The sequence below is a fragment of the Pavona decussata genome, unplaced genomic scaffold (assembly GCF_977016875.1).
Source record: "Pavona decussata unplaced genomic scaffold, jaPavDecu1.1 SCAFFOLD_438, whole genome shotgun sequence".
Taxonomy (NCBI): domain Eukaryota; kingdom Metazoa; phylum Cnidaria; class Anthozoa; order Scleractinia; family Agariciidae; genus Pavona; species Pavona decussata.
The window spans coordinates 579042-598982 of record NW_028145793.1 but is presented as its reverse complement, the minus strand read 5'-3'; the positions used below and the strand labels follow the sequence as shown (position 1 = coordinate 598982).

Genomic DNA, 19941 nt, shown 5'->3' with positions numbered 1-19941 from the left:
AAGCACCCTGAAAACCATACCCTATCGGGCCGCACCTCCCCGTTAAGGTCACATAAGGGAGTACCCCCCCGGGTCTAGATTATACCGAAAATTACGATCCGTCATCTGTCTCTAAAGGAAAGGTGAAAACGTAAGGATTAAAGCCCGGGGATTATAAAAAGCATTCGTATGGCAAATGTCGTTTTCCCCTGTATTTCATTGTGACTGCAAGAAATGCAATTCTATCTGGTGGTTACTTATTGCCTCACTATATCTCTGTATCTATCTATTTGGTAGCCTGCGAGCAAGCTCTCTTGGGGGTGGGGGGCGGGAGGGGGAAAGAGGATCCACCCCCCAAGAGAGCTTGCTCGCAGGCTATCTATTTGGGGGAATTGGCGATGCTGGAGGTTATCACTGTTACAATGTTGTAGGCTTTACGCATCACACAGTCAAATATGGTCCGAGTATAAGCTGGAAACAGCTTCCTGTTTTTACATAAATTATGACCCAAATTTGGAAAGCGCTGAATTTCTCGAATTGGGTCTTTGCGATTTTGGTGAAACTCTGTTCAGCGCAAGTCACTAATGCGCACTATGTGTAGCCCAGAGATTTTCACGAAAAAAGCCGGCAACAGCAGAATTTCGACTCAGACCTCATAGGGGCTTGGCACTATAACCACGTGACATGTACCCCGATCGCCAAAAATGTTTTGCTATATTGTAGATTGATCTATATGTTATCCATTCTATGTGTTAGACTTACGATAAATGTAAAGGTGGGGATACCAGAGAGCTTCAAAGTAGGATGGTACCGCCAAAAAATAACTGGGTCGAGTCACCTTAAATGGAAAGTACTCAAAAAGTGCAAACCCTATAATAACACTAACAAGAAATGTAACCTATGTCTTCACGAAAGGTTTATTTTAATCTTGACATCACATGGGCAAAGCCTTCTTCCAGGGTTATATCAGGTATTCAATGCAACGACCTGACTAAATTAACATGTAATTCATTTATCGATTGCAATGTACACTTACCTCATATGTGTCTGGAGGACAGGAGGGGAGCCTAACATTGAACATTCATTACTTATTCGTTAAATTAAGTATAATGCTTCACTGTTCTCGTGATGTGAATGATTGTTCCGTGGTAACAAGATTTCGACAGCTATCGGTTTCATGAATAAGGTCTTTTTTAACATTTTTAAGAGAAATTTTGACACCTTGGAACTTTAACATTTTTATACCGTTGTCGCGTTTGTTGAGACGACATGGGTGGTTTTTTGGGGAATATAGAAAAATTGAGAAACTCAAGATTATGCCTACCAAAGCGGATCACTTGTTCCCGTCCCCCAACAGGAACTGTAACTTAAACATATCATAGGGAATTTACAAAATCTTCAGTCTGGGACGTCCCTCTCTATATCAAACACAACAAATCTGTTTTCCAGTGATAGAGCAGCGAGGCACGAAAAATTGTGGCAGTTTACTGAATATTATATATACGCCTAACTGACAACATGTCCGCCTTATTGTAGGTGGTCAACATAAGTAAGATGCAGGGTCCCAGGGGACCTCCTGGATACAATGGGACCCAGGGCCCTTCTGGTTTTACAGGCCCACCTGGATCTCCCGGACATAATGGTACCCAGGGCCCTTCTGGTGTTACAGGCCCACCTGGATCTCCAGGACATAATGGTACCCAGGGCCCTCCTGGTGTTACAGGACCACCTGGATCTCCCGGACATAATGGTACCCAGGGCCCTCCTGGTGGTTCTAGCTCTGGCGGACTGTCACAATGTTCTTACAAAAATAAGAAAAGCAGCTCAGGTTCAACGCCTAATAGTTATACAGTCGTCATAGCCGAAGAAACCGAAAAAAGTGTAAGTGACCAAACTATCTGTGAGGAATATTTGTCTTTTTCTTTATTCAGAAAATGATTTTACTACCTTTTAAATGTCTGTCCTGGTAAGCTGCGTCTCGGGCTCTGCAAATCACGGTCTCGAGCTTGTGATCAGAGAGTCGTTATATGACTCAGTGAAGACTGCAGATATATTTTTGGTAACTCGAACAATTGTTTCTTCCAGCTGTTTCCAATAACTGTAGTTCACTGTAACAGAACGGGAAATTGTTCCTTTCAAAACAAATCGCATAGATATTTACACGACTGTATTGCCTCGATCAAAAAAGCCATTTCACAGAGCAAATTCCAGAGCCCGGGACCACGCTAAGTTCCGGCTTAGAGATAGAAAGCTATTCGGTGCCACATACTCGTAAGTATTTACGAAGGAGATGGCACAGCCATTCAAAGTGACTTACACATAAATTTATCCTTTATGTGGGTACTGTGCTCCACTCGTGCGGATTGTAGGCTCTCACTGCAGGAGCCTAATAAAGGTACCAATTGGCGCGAATTGATTCACCCTTACTGTAATATTCAACTAAGAGTAAACTCTTCCTCTGTAGTTTTCGATCGACGTTGGTGTCAAGAGAATTCAAAGTAAACTGGCGTTAACGTTAGCTTAATCGTGCTACACGCAACCCAGCCCAAGAAAAATTATATATTCTTAATCGCTTTATGCAATGTTGGCCCACTACTACAATGTATGGTTTACAAATTGTACACAAGCAAATAAAATTTCTCCTTATAATTACACGGAATGCCTGCAGGGCATGACGTGTCTAGGTTTCGGTCGGGTATCTTTTTTTTCTTCATCGTAGTCACAAGTGTGCACATTAATTTATGCATTAAACTCTGTCCTCCCCTAGTAAGGATATATTGTTCTGATTGTCTTCAACAGAAGCGGCCCAATCAAAATCTATTTTTCAGGCACATATCACATATCCTGTGTGACGTCAAATCATCATTTGATTTATTCATTAAAACTAGATTAAATTCTTCCCTCTCCCAGAAGGGATCTATTGCTTTGATTGTCTTGAACAAAAGCGGCCCAATCAAACTCCATTATCCGCGCGTATATCACGAGGGAGGGGAGCCACTCATCTCTACTTGTGTGACGTCAAAGCAAATCATCATTTGGAAAAGTTGTTTTCGTTCAATGGCGGCCACATGTCTGAATTTACGACTCCGGATCTGCCGTTTTCAGAAAGAAAACAAACGTTTTTCGCGCGGTAAATCGAAATAATAACAGTTCTAGGTAGTACTCGAAAGTTGAAACCGTGGAAATTGGGAGAGTTCACAGCGAAGAAACTACGCTATTGCCAATAGATCGAAAAATTCAAAGCCAAGGAAGCTAGACCAGTTCAGCGGGGTCATGACGTTATTGCAGAGTTATTCCCGGTATGATTCCCAGTAACACAACGATAAAAAATCACGCAGTCTCTCTGAATAAAACCATTCAATTATTTCAATTGCGAAGGGAGGATACAGTTGCCTATAAAAATAAGCGAAAAAACTGTATCTCTAAATTTATTCTTATTAGAAGGGAGGATAGTTTTTAAATATCTGCGAAACATGTCATGGGGAATAAATGGGGCTACATTAAGCATTCCGTGTAATGCCGATTAAGGGCATCTTGTTTAAATATATAAGGCGCATTGATACTGTTTTGCCTCCGTAGTTCTAATGTGAACTGTGTTTTACTTTCATGTGGCAGGGTAAGAAAATTATTGGTGCCAACTGTGAATCCAACGATGCTAGGGTTGTTTCGCTCACAACCCCTGTTGCTGCAGACGGAAAGATAACATATAAGTGTACATGTAAGGACTCCTTTAATACGGGAGCCGCTACTATGGATTGTTACCTTCACTACTGGGAGTGTCCATCCTAAAACAAGAATTGAATTTTATAAAGACTTCATACACACGTACTGTAAGGATAAGGAAAGACAGTCCACTTAGATATATGGGGGCCACAGGGAATCTCAGTCCATAAAGTAGGGTTTATGGTGCACATAAGACCGTCGTGCCCTTCAGCTTTCTACCGACGATAAATTTGTACTCTACGGCTCAAATGGAATCCTAATTAAAGTCTATAATGTGTATGGTTTCCACAGTAAACGGGATGTTTCACTGTTTTAAGCTTTGAACGAACTACACAAAGATTGTGTTACCATTTATATAGAAGAAAACAGCAAGTCTTTATAAAACCTCCACTCGTTTTAACTATTTGATTGCAATACTTTTCGTGTTACTGTACTGAATCCAGGCTAAAAGATGGTGCTGTTTACTGTATGTGAATATTTAATACCGTTCAAAGGAAACAAAGGAGGAATGATCTCTTTGTATTGATTGTTTCATCTTCTACGTAAGGCAAACCTTCTAAAAACCTTTTCATCTCCAGGAAGCACGCGAAATCAAATACAAGCTTTTGCTTAAATCGAGAAACTAATAACACGAAGTGAAAGTATATCTCAGTAGCTGCCGCATGAATGCATTGTTACGCGCATGAATAAATCCCAAAATCATAGGAATAAATCCACATACCCGAAAAATGAAGACTACTTTGTCCGGCAATATAACCCGCGCCCTGACAGGTATGTACTGCTCGAGTTAGTTAGAACCACCTTGTACAGCAGAATAACCAGCACCACAGGAAAGTACTGCACAGTAGCTTAATTCATTTGAATGGTCACACTTTAGGATTTCATCCACAGAGTCAATAAAATAAAATAACCACCTTGTACAGCAGAATAACCAGCACCACAGGATAGTACTGCATAGTAGCTTAATATTCATTTGAATGGTCAGACTTTAGGATTTCATCCACAGAGTCAATAAAATAAAATAAAATAAAATAAAATAGCCACCTTGTACAGCATAATAACCAGCACCACAGGGAAGTACTGCTCAGTAACTTTAATTTTTCAAAAGTTAGAACTACCTTGTCCGAGATAATAATCAGCCCCACGGAAAATACTGCTTGGTAGCATTCATTACGCGGGATGCCCTTAGGGGGCATACCGTGTCTAAAAACGGGTCGATTTCTTTTTTTACGCGGGATGCCCTGAGGGGGCATACCGTGTCTAAAAACGGGACGATTTCTTTTTACGCGGGATGCCCGGAGGGGGCATACCGTGTCTAAAAACGGGACGATTTCTTTTTCTTCGTCGTAGCTTCAAATCGGTACATTAATTTATTCATTAAACTCACCCCTCTCCTACTCGGGGTGTATTGTTCTGATTGTCTTCAACAGAAGCAGGCCAATCAAAATCCATTCTTGTCGCTTACATCGCGAGGGAGGGGACCCACTCACCCCTACCTGTGTGACGTCAACGCATCATTTGATCTATTTATTAAAAACGGATTAAATTTGGCACCATATTGTTTATAACATGTTCTGGACTCAAGTGTGCCGTTTTCAAACGGAAATTTCACCATTTTGAAGCGGCAAATCAAAAGAATAACTTCTAAGAAGCACTCGACATTTAAAACGGTAGAAATTGGTGAGTTCATGGTGAAGGAATCGTGCTTTGTTTGACAGTCCTTGACAACGACGCGAGACTAAAAAGAGGTCATTGAGAAGCTTACGTTATCGTAATGGAATTCCACACATTTCCGGTGAAAGTCTGAGTCGCGTAACACAAGGAAAACAACGTAACGCGATCGTCGTGACTCAAACTATTCCATTAGCAAGGATAGATTTATCAATCGGCGAAGCATACAGTTGGAATAAATGAATGAGCCCCAGCATCACGCGTAATGCCAGTGTAGCAGGCATCTTGTTCTTCGTCGTAGCTTCAAATCGGTACATTAATTTATTCATTAAACTCACCCCTCTCCTACTCGGGGTGTATTGTTCTGATTGTCTTCAACAGAAGCAGGCCAATCAAAATCCATTCTTGTCGCTTACATCGCGAGGGAGGGGACCCACTCACCCCTACCTGTGTGACGTCAACGCATCATTTGATCTATTTATTAAAAACAGATTAAATTTGGCACCATATTGTTTATAACATGTTCTGGACTCAAGTGTGCCGTTTTCAAACGGAAATTTCACCATTTTGAAGCGGAAAATCAAAAGAATAACTTCTAAGAAGCACTCGACATTTAAAACGGTAGAAATTGGTGAGTTCATGGCGAAGGAATCGTGCTTTGTTTGACAGTCCTTGACAACGACGCGAGACTAAAAAGAGGTCATTGAGAAGCTTACGCTATCGTTATGGAATTCCACACATTTCCGGTGAAAGTCTGAGTCGCGTAACACAAGGAAAACAACGTAACGCGATCGTCGTGACTCAAACTATTCCATTAGCAAGGATAGATTTATCAATCGGCGAAGCATACAGTTGGAATAAATGAATGAGCCCCAGCATCACGCGTAATGCCAGTGTAGCAGGCATCTTGTTTCTTTTTTTTTTTTTTCTTCCTCGTAGCTACAAATCGGTACATTAATTTATTCATTAAACTCTCCCCTCTCCTACTCGGGATGTATTGTTCTGATTGTCTTCAACAACAGCAGGCCAATCAAAATCCATTCTTGTCGCTTATATCGCGAGGGAGGGGACCCACTCACCCCTACCTGTGTGACGTCAATGCATCATTTGATATATTTATTAAAGACGGATTAAGTCGCGCCATATTGTTTTAACATGTTCTGGACTCAAGTGTGCCGTTTTCAAAGGGAAATTTCACCATTTTGAAGCGGTAAATCGAAAGAATAACTTCTAAGAAGCACCCGACACGTAAAACGGTGGAAATTGGTGAGTTCTTAGTGAAGGAATCGTGCTTTGTTTGACAGTCTTAGGCCACGACGCGAGACAGAAAAGAGGTCATTGAGAACCTTACGTTATCGTTATGGAATTTGACAAATTTCCGCTGATAGTCTGAGTCGCGTAACACACGGAAAACAACGTAACGCGATCGTCGTGACTCAAACTATTCCATTAGAAAGAATAACTTCTAAGAAGCACCCGACACGTAAAACGGTGGAAATTGGTGAGTTCTTAGTGAAGGAATCGTGCTTTGTTTGACAGTCTTATGCCACGACGCGAGACAGAAAAGAGGTCATTGAGAACCTTACGTTATCGTAATGGAATTTGACAAATTTCCGCTGATAGTCTGAGTCGCGTAACACACGGAAAACAACGTAACGCGATCGTCGTGACTCAAACTATTCCATTAGCAAGGATAGTTTTATCAATCGGCGAAGCATACAGTTGGAATAAATGAATCAGCCCCAGCATCACGCGTAATGCCAGTATAGCAGGCATCTTGTTTGAATGGTAACATGAACCTTAGGTTTCATCCATATACTCAGACGTTAAAACCGCCTTGTACAACATAATAGATAGCACCACAGAAAGTACTGCTAGCAGCTTTCATTTGAATGGCCACACTGAAGGATTGAATCCATATTAGGATCACTTTGTACAGCATAATTAACAGCCCCACTGAAGTACTGCTCAGTAACCTTCATTAGAAAGGTCAAACTTCAAGATTTCGTCCTGAAACCGAAGAAGAGAACATATTTGATGTGTGGAGGTGAATTGATTGAGAAAAAAAATTACAAGGTACGTATCTGACTACAAGTTCTTTTCATCGAGAATTATTCAGAATTTGAAGCGTGATTCAGTCAACTTGAGCTCGCTTCCGCAAATGAATTCTTTACCCTCGCTCTGTGTTCATAAAGAATTGTAAATATAGCTGTAGATATTTTTTTTTTCTTTCATATCAAGTGTAGCCTTTATAATTTGTTGGAATTTTCACAACTAAGCCACGTAAATAAACGCTCTATGTACACCACATTAGTGAGTAAACGACTAATATTGTCGTCTTGTTCAACAAAAATACACCAAACAACAAATTTAAGGATGTAAAAAACAAGTCATGCGCTATGAGACTGAGTTGTGTGTCTTTAATTAAATCTCAAATACACCAGCGTGCAATCTACGTTATAGAACATATTATGTACCAAGATGAGCGCGTGCTCTGACAGGTTGCAAATGAAAGACCGTTTCTCCAAACTTCTATACAAATACCTGAAACTTGGTAATTTTTTACGTGTTATTTACAGCCACTGTTTCTATAAAGAAAAATAAAATTAATAGAAAATATTTCGTCTCTTTTACAATACAATTGAAGGGCCCTCATAAAATGTACCACATCATGGAACCCACAACATCAGCCATAAGTTTATAATTAAGCGTTTTGCAAAGTAGAAGACCCAAGAAAACGTTTCCAGTTTGTAATCTCGCCACTAGCTTTTGCTTATCCCCGACACCTGTCCTATTATCTCCCTTTGGCTTCGCGGAAGCTGGCAAGAAGGCTTCCCTCTACCTCGAAAGACAATACAAAGGTCATGGTCACTTCTAAGCGGAGCAGTATTCAAAGTTGTGTAGCAGTATATGACGCTAGCCTGATGGTCTGCAAAATTTGTTGTAGGGGAAGTCGAAAAGCTAGGACCAAGAGAGGATGATTTCTCCTTATTTTATAAAAGTCAGCACTCGCTTCCTTTCATTATTTTTCGTCCAAATTCCTGCTCTCGAAAACATGCATGAAGGCATCCTCCTAATAAAAGAGAGCACCTCCAGCTTCCGTGGTGTTGTGTTTTCATCTCGTAACCCGTCCTTAAAATTCATACAGTCCTGAACCTCCATGTGCGACTACCTCTCGTAAGCGAATACTTCCAAAATATCAATATTTTCCCGGTCAAATCGCCATTGGTGGAACCGACGATAAGCGAGCACGAGCACTTGTTTATTAGCGGTCACTTGACACATAAGCCAATCTCACAACGGCCGCAAATTGGATTATGCGACGCCGTACAACTAAAATTGTGTTACTATTTTGCAAATGATTATTTGTACTTCAACGCGTAAATCACAAGACTGTTTTTCGGTAAGTCTACTGTGTTGTGTGACTTCTTTTCTGTGTGATGCGTGACGCAATGACGTTACATCTCCTCTGTCTTGTATGACGCGATGGAATTTCTTAATGAGTAGCCTGCGTAGCTGGCGGTATTGTAGGCGCGCGCGAAATAAAGTTTTGGCGGCGGAGCCGCGAGGAGAATGGGGAGGGGGGCTTTGAAGTACAAATAATCATTTGCAAAATAGTAACACAATTTTAGTTGACACTCTGGGTTTGGCTTTAACGATGACATGTGATGTCGCGAAACACAACAGCAACGGATTGTGTCGCGGTGCAAGGTATCAGATATTGATAATCGAACGTCAGATTATGCTTACTTAGCCCGTTTCTAGATCTCCGGTGGTTGCATTTGATCTTTTTAAATTGATCTTTTGTTCTGGAGAGATACCTCCCAGTGTCACAGTTTTCGTTTCTATTTTGAGTTATTACTTTTATCCCGTTACATGTAGCCTCCATCCTTGTACGCCGGTATGAAAATTCAGTTCGTAAATTGGTATCATGCATATTGTCAGAGCAGTTCTATGAAACATTGCTTCCCAGCCCTTGCTAGTTGGTGCGATATTCGAAAGCATTACAGAACAACGCTTGATTCAGGAAGCGATTAATTTTTTTCCCGCCCGTCTCGACCTTTTCCTGTTTGTAGGGGTAACCAATAAGTTATTATTTCTGAGAAGACAAGTATTGTAGTATCAATTTCAGAGAAGTCAGTTTGGATGTGGGACAAGACATGTGATGCTCTCCCGGTTCAGGCCAAGGTAGGATTTGTGGAGTTGTGGGTTAACTCGCTGAAGCTAACATTTGTGGTGAAAAAAGGGGAGAAGTGGGATCTTTTTTTTCCCATTTTCTGAGATATTTTCTGGCCCAAATGAACATTTTTTGCCTGCATGTTGTCCCGGTCTACCGTTACACATGACTTGCATCAGCTATGGACTTAGCAAAGGCGGATTAACACCGTGTTTTTTGGATTCAAAGGGCAGTCAGAAATATTCTGTACATATTCTCCGTGACGTTGGCAATAAAAAGATCCGATTAAAAATAATAAAGATGATTAAAGAAGTCAAACTGAAATAAACAGGCAAGGTCGGGAGTAATAGTACTCACCACAACTCAAGGGGAAATTCTACAACTTAGGAGTCGAACGCAATCCTATAATCTTTAAGGCACTGCATGTACTAACAAGTACAGGACTTTATCATGGTTCAGATACGGTAACCTCTCATGTCACAGTATTTTTGTTCTCCCTCAATTAATAGAACAAGTCACTTCAACTCCCAATATCCTGCGTTTACAGAACTCTCAAAGGAAATACAAAACCTTAAAGAGAGCATGACTTCTCTCAAAGAAAATTAGGTAAGGCGATTTATTTTAAATCAATTTCTTCACATACTCCAGAAGTGCATACGAAAATAAGTTGACTAGAGAAAGAAAAATAATAGCTATTTTTTCATCCAATCCATAGGGCTTCTGTCTTTTTATAATTGAGTATCTGGCCAGACATATTACTGAGATCTTCTTTAGCAATCTGCTTCGGGATCGGGTAGAATAAAAGTTGTCTTATCGGCATGTTAGCTTAATTTGTTTCTTCGTCATTAACAGCTTTTCCTTGAGTTTCCTTTCTTTAGCGAGCTTTAACCATAAATTCAAGACGCTGAGGGAGACAGAGGAAAACATTAGCGAATTATTTATCAATAGTTCTCTCTTTCCGAATTTTGCCAGGCTTCCTGTTCTCCAAATTTGTTTTTGAAACTATTGATTCTGCCACTACCACATTCCAAGTTAAACTCTAGGAGGTGATGCACAATAGCGGGACAAAAGCCAACTTTACCCAACAAGTCAAACATGTAAATTTAACACTCGCTTTAACTATTATATATTTTCTTTCCCTCGTTGTTATTCGTGTATCATGCACGTACTTTTGTTGCTACGACGTTTTTCATAATCCTTGACAACTGATGATGATGTGAGCCACATCGAAACGTGATTTTAAATGCATGTAGTTATTTATAAAAATCACTGCATGTTGCCTGATATCCCGACCAAGTATATTTTAAAGAATTAACTTGAAAGTCCCAGAATGCCGGAAACTTAGCTTTTAAAGTTAGGCTGGTTGCTTGGTTATAGCTGACTGACTGACTGACTGACTGACTGATGGCTCGTTGTGGTGGTGGGTTAGCTTTCCAGTTGCCTGGATGGCTTGTGGAGGAGATTAACGCGAATATTAAAAATTAGCGGCAATTTAAGTCGCGTTAATTTTTGTGAGCGTTCACATTTCCGTGCTGCCAATTAAGTGCAGTTTTCATTTGCGCTGCCTTAATTTCCATCATTTTAATCCCAAATTCTGAATCCAATCCAGACATTCATGACACCTACAAAATATTTCCGCGTACCGTATTTGAATCTCTCACAAATAAAGCTAAGTACATCGTTTACAATATCCATGGTTCATGGTCGCTCTCAGACGAGAAAATCATAACATATGCCAAGATATTGACCAAGATAGATTTTGAGTTATCAACATAATCTTTCTCCACGAAAAACGAGACATCCTCTGTCTTCTCTTTTAAAACGTCCAGCCTTCTTGAATCGCTCCACTCGACAGCAATGGTCATTGGTATACTTCAAAGCCTCTTTGGATTAGTGGGGATCTTTTTGGCTTCAATGAAATAGCCTCGCTGGTAAATTTGGCACCTTTGGCCAATCGCTTTAATTTCCTTCAATTTGAAAATTTACACCTTTCTTTCACGTTAATTGCCTTTATTGGAAAGTATTTTTCCTTCAATAAAGCGTTAATTTCCTATAATAAGGTATTTGCCTATAGTGGTTGGCTGATTGGTTGGATGTTGGTATTGCTGACCCCATGGCTGCCAAAGATACCAGTAGAGGGGTGTTATTTTCATTAATAAACACTTGCCATGTGACGCAATATTCCCTGACCAGAACGAAGACATTTTACATGACCTTCACTAACTCATATGCCGCATGCTTTCAGCCTTTAAGTGTGGCTTCTCAGGACAGAAATGTCCTTTAAATTGTATTCATGCATAATGGTTTTCTTGTAATTTTATTAATTGTGCAATGTTTGTAACACTTTTGAATAAATTTTTGTCGTGCTCTAGTTCGCGATGAAAAACATAAATGTGAGTGGCGATTCCAATGCCACTTGAACGCGATTGTTTTTGTTGCGCGATATCATATCGCAGAGTATTCGAACGTGTTTGAAACTTTATGCAACTTGACGGCGCTTTAAAGGGAAAACTTCAACAAATAGAAGCAACTATCGCACCCAACCGCCACCCCCCCCCCCCCCCGCCCAAATTGCACTGATATCGCCACTTGTTTACACTTTCCATTATCAATTATCAATGCAGGCTTTAGCTGAACATTAGTGCGACATACTTATCACCTGTGTAGACGGCCCTTTATACATATGCATTGTCAGTAACGCAATCTCAAAAAGGTAAGTCTATCGTTTAATTGGCTTTAATTTTCTCGCCGTTCTGAGATGTCAACGCTTGCCCGGTATCTGTATCTCCCAAGTATAGGGTTTAACTTTTCGTGTAAAGTTAACAATTAAGATGCCTATACTGGCATTTACGCGGGATGCTGTCGCTGTGTGCATCGCAGATTTATAAAACTATCCTAGCTAATGGAATAGTTAGAATCACAAAGATAGCCTTCTTGTGTTACGCCTCTCATCGTTGTACCGGAAATTCTATTACTGCGTGATATTTTATCGTTGTGTTACCGGTTGTCATACCGGAAATTCCTTTCAAGAAAAAACAACGACGACGAAGATACCGAGCCAATTTTAAGCCACGTGCTGCCCTCAGGGCATTACGCATAACGAGTTAATAATTGAAAGATGCAGATTTCAGGCTACCATAAAGAAACAAGATGCCTATACTGGCATTTACTGCTTAATGTGGGCTCCTGATATGGCCTCATTGATTCCCATTGTGTGCTTTGCAGATTTATAAAACTATCCTAGCTAATGGAATAGTTTGAGCCACAAAGATAGCGTTACGTTGTTTCCCTTGTGTTCTTTGTAGCGGAAATTCCATTACTGCGTGATATTTTATCGTTGTGTTACTAGAAATCATACTTGAAATGAGTTTCTCACAACATCATGCTTATCAGTGACCTTTCCTTCGCGCATTGTTGTTCTAGAACTGTCAAACAAAGCACGATTCCTTCGCCAGGAAATCTCCAATTTCCACCGTTTTAAATGTCGAGTGCTCCTTAGAAGTTATTCTTTCGATTTACCGCTTCAAAATGGTTAAATTTCCGTTTGGAAACGGCACACTTGAGTCCAAGACACATGCTGCCCTCAGGGCATCACGCGTAACGAGTTAATAATTGAAAGAGCATCACGTGTAAAAAAACACGACGAAGATATCGAGCCCATTGTAAGACAAGTGCTGCCCTCAGGGCATCACGCGTAATTAAAAGAAGCTGAACAAACGGCTTGCAGACTGACCGGCGACGTATTTTAAATAAACTTCACTTTGCTTTTACTATTTGAAAACCGGATTCTTTATTTATTTGTAAACATAATAATGCACCAATCTCATTTAATAACTGGCGCAAATTTTGTCAACGCGTTGCAAACTCTTGACTGAACTAATAAAGGCATGGATGAAACCAGTCCAAGATATCTCAAATGCGCAGTGGCGTATTTCATATTGATCCAAACAGAACCAGTAAAAGTTAAAAGCGAATGCGGCGAAATTAAAGCATGGGGCTGAAACAGCTCAAATTATCCGAAGAGAAATCGACATTGGGGCATGCAGAGACGTGTATTATGTAACCTCGTAAAAAGACGTCTTCCAAAGTTTCAGACTAATCCAAATTTTGACGGATAATGCAAACCACTTTTAGCCATCATAGACAACAGTACAGAGGTCAACAAATAGCGTCACATGATACTTAAATGACACTTCATTAAGTTTCGGGAACCATTCCAAATACAGTGGATTGTCGGGCAAGACAAAACACAATTACCTGCTATCGTGTCATTATTTGTTGATGAATAAGACAGCAGCAACAGCAAAAAAATGTTACTATGAGATGGCAACCAGAGATACAGCAAACGGAGCCATTTATGACGAAGTTACAGAGTCTGGAGAACTGCTGACCTTTGAAAGGCAAAGAAATGAGAAGAAGAGACGAGTATCAAGGGAACCATCTCATTCTTCCAGCAAGTCAGAAGCAGCGATAGTTCAGCGCCTGTTGTGCATGATCTCTGCCGTTATTATTTTTTCCGTCCTTACTTCTGCTTCCACGCTGGTTTTGGCTTTGACGATCATGATGTCGCGAAACAGTCAGGCAACGAATTATCACACGGTGCGAGGTAGGTTCAATCAAGCGTTTAGTTCGCTATCATACCTAGCATTTTTCTCCTGTGGTAATTGCATTTGATCATTTCAAATTTGTCTTTTTTTTTTTAACTATTGCAACATTTTCTTTTATTTTGAATGGATATAGATACTCTAAAGCTGAGAAAGGTTTTTCTTTGTTTATTATTATTTTTATTTTGCCTTTAGCCTCAATCCCCGTGCAGTAGGCCAGAATAAACATCTGGACGGTGTTGTTTAGATAGAAGTACATGGATTGATTCTTTGGAAGCGTAACCCGTTCATTGATTTGATATCCGAACGCATTGCAGAACAACGCTAGATTCAGGAAGTGATTATAGGTCGAACCAAAATGTTTATTATTCTTAAGAAGACAATTACTTTCAAAGACGTTTTCCATTTCAGTTGATGTGATACAACATGTCTAACCGAGGGTAGCGATTTGTTGAAGTGCGAGTGAACTCGCTCGGTGGTATCGTTCTCCCCTTTTTTTAAATTTTTGAGGCCGCAGAAAGGATCTTTTCTTCTACATTCTGTCCCAGTCTACAATTCCACAACAACTGCGTAATGATGTATTCACATGGTCTTAAGTAAATTCGATGGGACGCTGAAAATATCCTGTAACTGTGCTGATTTTAGTACTAAAAATATTTATCCGACTAAAAAGAAAATTAGAATAATATCAATTGCAACAAACAGGAAAGGCGAGGGGCAGGAAGGATCGTACTTGAAAGATAAACAGTTGGCGTCGAACGCACTCACAGAGTCTGAGTACTGCTCGTAATACTATGCACATGACTTTATCGTGGTAATCTTTCCGCATGTGACAGAATTTTTGTTATTCCTTTATAGGACAAGGTGCTTCAACTACCAGTGATGCTGCGTTTACAGAGCTTTCAAAGGATGTACAGAGCCTTAAGGAGAATATCACTTCTCTCAAAGAAAGTTTGGTGAGCCGTTTTCGTTGTTGATATATTTCACTAATTTAAAAAAAAATCAAAAAAAGAGTTGGAACTAAGTGGCTTGTTCACGGGTTGGTTAGTACTTGGATGGGTGACCACCTGGAAATCGGTTGCTTGGTTACTATTAGCTGACTGTCAGTGAGTGACTGGTTAACCGACTGCCTCACTGTCTGGCTAACGGGCTTGTAGTTGGTTGGTTGGCATACACTGACTGACTGGTTGGATGTTGGATTGCTGGATGTGCAGATTGGTTTGTTTGTTTGTTGGCTTGCATGCTAGCTGTCAGGCCCTATGACTGCCAAAGATATAGCAGTAGTGTGTGCTTTTATTTTTTGTTTTTGTTTTGTTTTGCATTAATAAACATGTCTCATGTGACGCACGCAACATGTCCTAACTAGAACGCAGACATTTTACATGATTTTAACCAAGTAATAATAACCTAATTATAATCCTCCAGTGCTTAACAGCAAGATAAGCAAAAGTGACTTTTTCATACTACCAATGTCCTTGGGCAAGTATTCATGCATGTCAGCTTATGTTTTGTGCCAATTAATGGTTATATGTCAGAGCATATCTGATGTAATGATGTAATCATGAAGATCCCCTTAAGGCTATGACCCTTAAACGGTACTGATACTTACAGTTACATGTTATGCGTTTCTACTGAGTATTATTGGAAGAGGTCACAAGTTTAAATATTACCGTCAGTGACAACAATAATCTTAAATACTCCGGGTGTCACAAAAAAAATAAAATAGGGAACAAAAAAATTGTTTACACCTCGGAAATGAAGCCTCCACGTGACAACTCGTCACAGTTGCCGTAAGCGTGTCATTCAAACTGCTTGTACAATGTAATGTTTAAAACACGAGCAGCAGCGTTTTATCGGGATTTAAAACCACGAGGCGCAGCCGAGTGGTATTAGACCCGATAAAACACGTGCTGCGAGTTTTTTTGAACGGCTTCAAAAACATTTCTGGAAAAGCGTGTGTCAAGAGAGTTCATAACAATGAATGCTTTTGTGAACGTTGGAAATTAGCATACGGGAGAAACATTAAACACCGCATACTAATAAGGAGGAGGTTTTATCGGGTTTTAAAACCACTTCACGTGATGTTTTATCGACCATTTGATAGGTCAATGGGCTTATGAATTATTAATGAGTTTTTGAACGATATTTAAGGGGTTGGTTTCTAGAGACACTGTAATGCTGCGTCGGTGGGGGAGTGGAAACAAAGTTTCAAGCGTTAGCCCTTTGTCAGGACTTCGACAGGCTAACGCTCGAAACGTTAGCACACGAATATATTTACGGTGGTCAAATTACCTTATCAACTCTGTTGATAAAATGAAACATTTATTCTACAATATCCTGGTACTATTTTGCAGCAAGTAAACACGTTAAGTACAATTTATAAAAGCATATACATTACAAATATTCTTTTTTACGACTTAGGACAATATGACAGTGCTTTGGCAAGTGATACATACCCACAGACAAGACGTTATACAACTGGATCAAAAGGTAAGTCCTGGGAAGACAAGGACGGAGGTAGATAAGGCATCAGTTCTTATAGCATGTGAGCAGCTCGTCCAACTTCCTCTTTCCCCCATGCAAGAAGGCTCTCACCATAAAAGTGAAAATATCTGTTTAAGCCCAAAATTTGGTGGCCGTCTCGTTAAGTGAAATATACAGTTTATTTTGACTCTCCTAAATTAGTGCCAGAACTGGTACCTACTTTCAAGTGCTGAAACTAAGGGCTATAATTTTGTTGTTGTTGTTGCTGTTTCTTTCTTTTTTTTTTTTCGGGGGGGGGGGGGAGGGGGGGGGGCTAATTCATATAATTGCCTAAATAAGGGCCAGCAATGTCTCACATGCACCCAAGGTCTAAAATGATTCGTAGCACGGTCCTCTCTCCTCCGTAGAGGCTCCTTCCTTTATAAAATACTGAGGAGGGAAAAGGAAATGGGAATTCAAAGAAAGAGGGCTCTGCAGAGGAGAGACAGCTCGGGCTGAAATGGTTGCTGATGGGGACCGTTTATGCCTTCCCAATGGGTTGAATCAGCCTTGAAATAGTCACCAGAGTCCAGTTGTTTAAAGCCCGATTAAGCTAATCCCAGATTAACGAGAACTTTGATTCGAGTTTAATTACTAAACAATAAAGATTTTTCAAAAAGATTTTTGTCCCTCAGTTTTGACATTGAATTTTCTTTACCATTAGCTTAAAATTAGATTTTCAAAACATTTTAAACGAGCGAGATGGAAACCTTGGTTAACTTTTAATCGGGGATTAGCGTTAAACAGCTTTCGAACAACCGGGCGCTGGTCTTTATTGGTCCTTTGGGGCTGAAAAAAAAAATCCTTTAAATTTACAGTATACTCAGGGAGGCCGGCCTCTTTCCGCCGAGAGGTTGCCGAGAATCGACGGGATGGTATAGCAACTTACACCGCATGGAAAGCCTGGCTTCGGTAGCCAAGGTTGCCGAGAAATGTTGCACGTGGTAATGCTTGTCGGGCTATACCCGGAAATAAATTAAAGCTCGGCCTGGCAGACTTGACGGATTTTGGCCAGGCTAAGACGTCCTTCTCCTCCTTTCCCAAACCGGCTGGAAGGCTCCCCTTTTTCATACAACTAACAATTAACATATCTTGTAGGTTATCAACATTAGTAAGACGCAAGGCCCAAGAGGACCTCCTGGATACAATGGTACAAATGGTCTTCCTGGTCCACCTGGACCTCGTGGATACAATGGTACCCAGGGCCCTCCTGGGAATTCATCGTCTGGTGGACTGTCACTGTGTTCCTACGTGGAGACTAAAAGCGCTGCCGTTAACGCTAAAAATTATGCTAGTCAAGTGGTCACAGCCACTGAACCAAACGTAAGTCTCAAACCCAATAGGGCATAGGGCAATACGTAAACAGACAGCACAATTTCCCTTGTTCAGATTGTGACTGAAACTAAAACAAATGTGAGGGATAACAGCCCACTTTACCCTTTACTATCTTATTTTCTTGATGATCACGTCTCAAGGTTTTGATGGTCAGTCGACCCGTAGAAGTGGCCATTTTGCCGTTGTCTTGAATTCGTAAAGGCGTCTCACTCAACATCTCTGTAGAATGAATATGACAGTCTAGTCTTGGGTTTAGTGCAACCAAAAGTTGTCTGTGGTTGTAAACATTAAGGCTGGTTACCATTGTGGTATCCAAAGATCGATCAAAAGTTGAGCATACCACACCATTAGCTTAAAATTAGCACTTGTCACATAAATTGTCACAATCATAGCAAGCCGTGGCTGGTACCAAAAGAACTGATCAAAGTTTGCTTGTTTGTTTGTTTGTTTAACGATCATGCAGGAACCAGCTTCAATTAGCGCCGAGTTCTAAGGGGCTTCCCTTTCGGTCAAACGTTCCGTATTGAAGTTTCGAAAAAGTTAGCTGCCGAGTTGAAACGGTATTTTTCGGTTAACCGCAACCGAGAGGAAAACAAACCCGTTCCAATCACGAGTTTTCTACCAAAACTGAAATAGCACAATCAAATAATAGTCTAAGAAACTGGAGTAAAAAATGGCTGTATGGAACGATATCTTCCGGTTGTTCCGATTTTCCCGAACGTTAGGACGACCTTGTGAAGAATACTCAAGATACCGAAATTTTCTCAGTTCTGAAAAATTTCTTGGGTGAATAGAGAGCGCCTGACAAGTGCCCAATATGTTCCATCACGACAACCCAGCACCAATACATGAGTTGGCCCTGATGATGAATCGAACCTCGTTGTGTGTTGTATGATAAACGATGAATCCAATGGATTTGGTTTTAACTCTACACCTTTCTTATATTTTAGTTCCTTGACTTTGTATAATGCATTTTTATGTCGCAGGGAAAGAAATTCCTTGGTGTTGACTGCGGAACAAATGACGCAAAAAGTGTTATTCTCACAAGCACAAAGGCCTCAGATGGCAAGAGAACCTACAAGTGTACTTGTAAAGATACCCTTGCCACTGGACAGGTTACTATGTATTGTTCCATTCACTACTGGGAGTGTCCAACATGAAGAAAAGAAGGATGTGTTTCCAGCTAGATACACTTCTTGATTAGGAAAACCATAGCACACGATATTAACGAAAAGAAGATCTATTCATTTCTCAGTAAAACATTCTTCATTAGTCGTGAAGCCACCAAGAACTATGTACCAACAAGGTTCGTTCAAAACAGACATGCAGTATCACATCACCAAGGACCACAGATTGTCTACGTGTTCTAACACGTGATTGTCCAGACTGGGAGATACCTTGGGAACTAGATTAAACAGTAGGTCGACAGCAGAAATAACCTGTGATCGTCCCTTCGTGCCTCTTCTGTACCATTATCGTCTCTCTTACCTTTGCTTTTTATCGTTGAAAATGACTAAAATGAAAGCAAAAAAAAAAAAAAAATAGAGATAAGGCTGCACATGCCAGGTGTCATATTATGGACGCTTACTGCTAAAAAATTTAAGTTGAACCATTTACATTGATTTCAAAAACTCATTAATAATTCATAAGCCCATTGACCTATTTAATGGTCGATAATAGTACATCACCTGCAGTGATTTCATATCGATAAACCTCCTCCTTATTAGTATGCGGTGTTTTATCAGTTGATAAAACACTCCTCATTAGTAGGCGGTGTTATAAATGAAGCTGTTCAAAAAACTCCTGCTCGTTTTTTAAACATTACATATGGAACTTCCGAACGCCCTACTGGGCGGGTATGTTAACGAAGACTAACTTAAAAAGTCGTTTAAGACAGTTATGTATCTCTTGATAAGGACATTTTGAGAA

The 19941-nt window shown here is 40.3% G+C and overlaps 1 protein-coding gene across 1 annotated transcript; it reads left to right on the top strand.

Annotated features, from left to right (window-relative positions):
- Nucleotides 1-1088: 1088 nt before the first annotated feature.
- Nucleotides 1089-19522, top strand: LOC146450633 (uncharacterized). The gene is made up of 7 exons (XM_085100214.1): nt 1089-1127; nt 1516-1860; nt 13733-14156; nt 15013-15110; nt 16576-16644; nt 17776-18000; nt 18999-19522. Exons 1-7 carry the CDS (start codon nt 1089-1091, stop codon nt 19170-19172), a joined length of 1374 nt encoding a protein of 457 aa, XP_084956340.1. The 3' UTR covers nt 19173-19522.
- The last annotated feature ends 419 nt before the right edge of the window (nt 19523-19941 follow it).

What these genes read in the sequence shown, in the direction of transcription:
- LOC146450633 (XM_085100214.1), top strand. Translation starts at nt 1,089, where the DNA reads ATGCTTCACTGTTCTCGTGATGTGAATGATTGTTCCGTG. An exon ending in CCGAAGAAACCGAAAAAAGT is followed by an intron (nt 1,861 to 13,732) that starts GTAAGTGACCAA and finishes GTCACATGATAC; the next exon opens with TTAAATGACACTTCATTAAG. An exon ending in CTTCTCTCAAAGAAAGTTTG is followed by an intron (nt 15,111 to 16,575) that starts GTGAGCCGTTTT and finishes TTTACGACTTAG; the next exon opens with GACAATATGACAGTGCTTTG.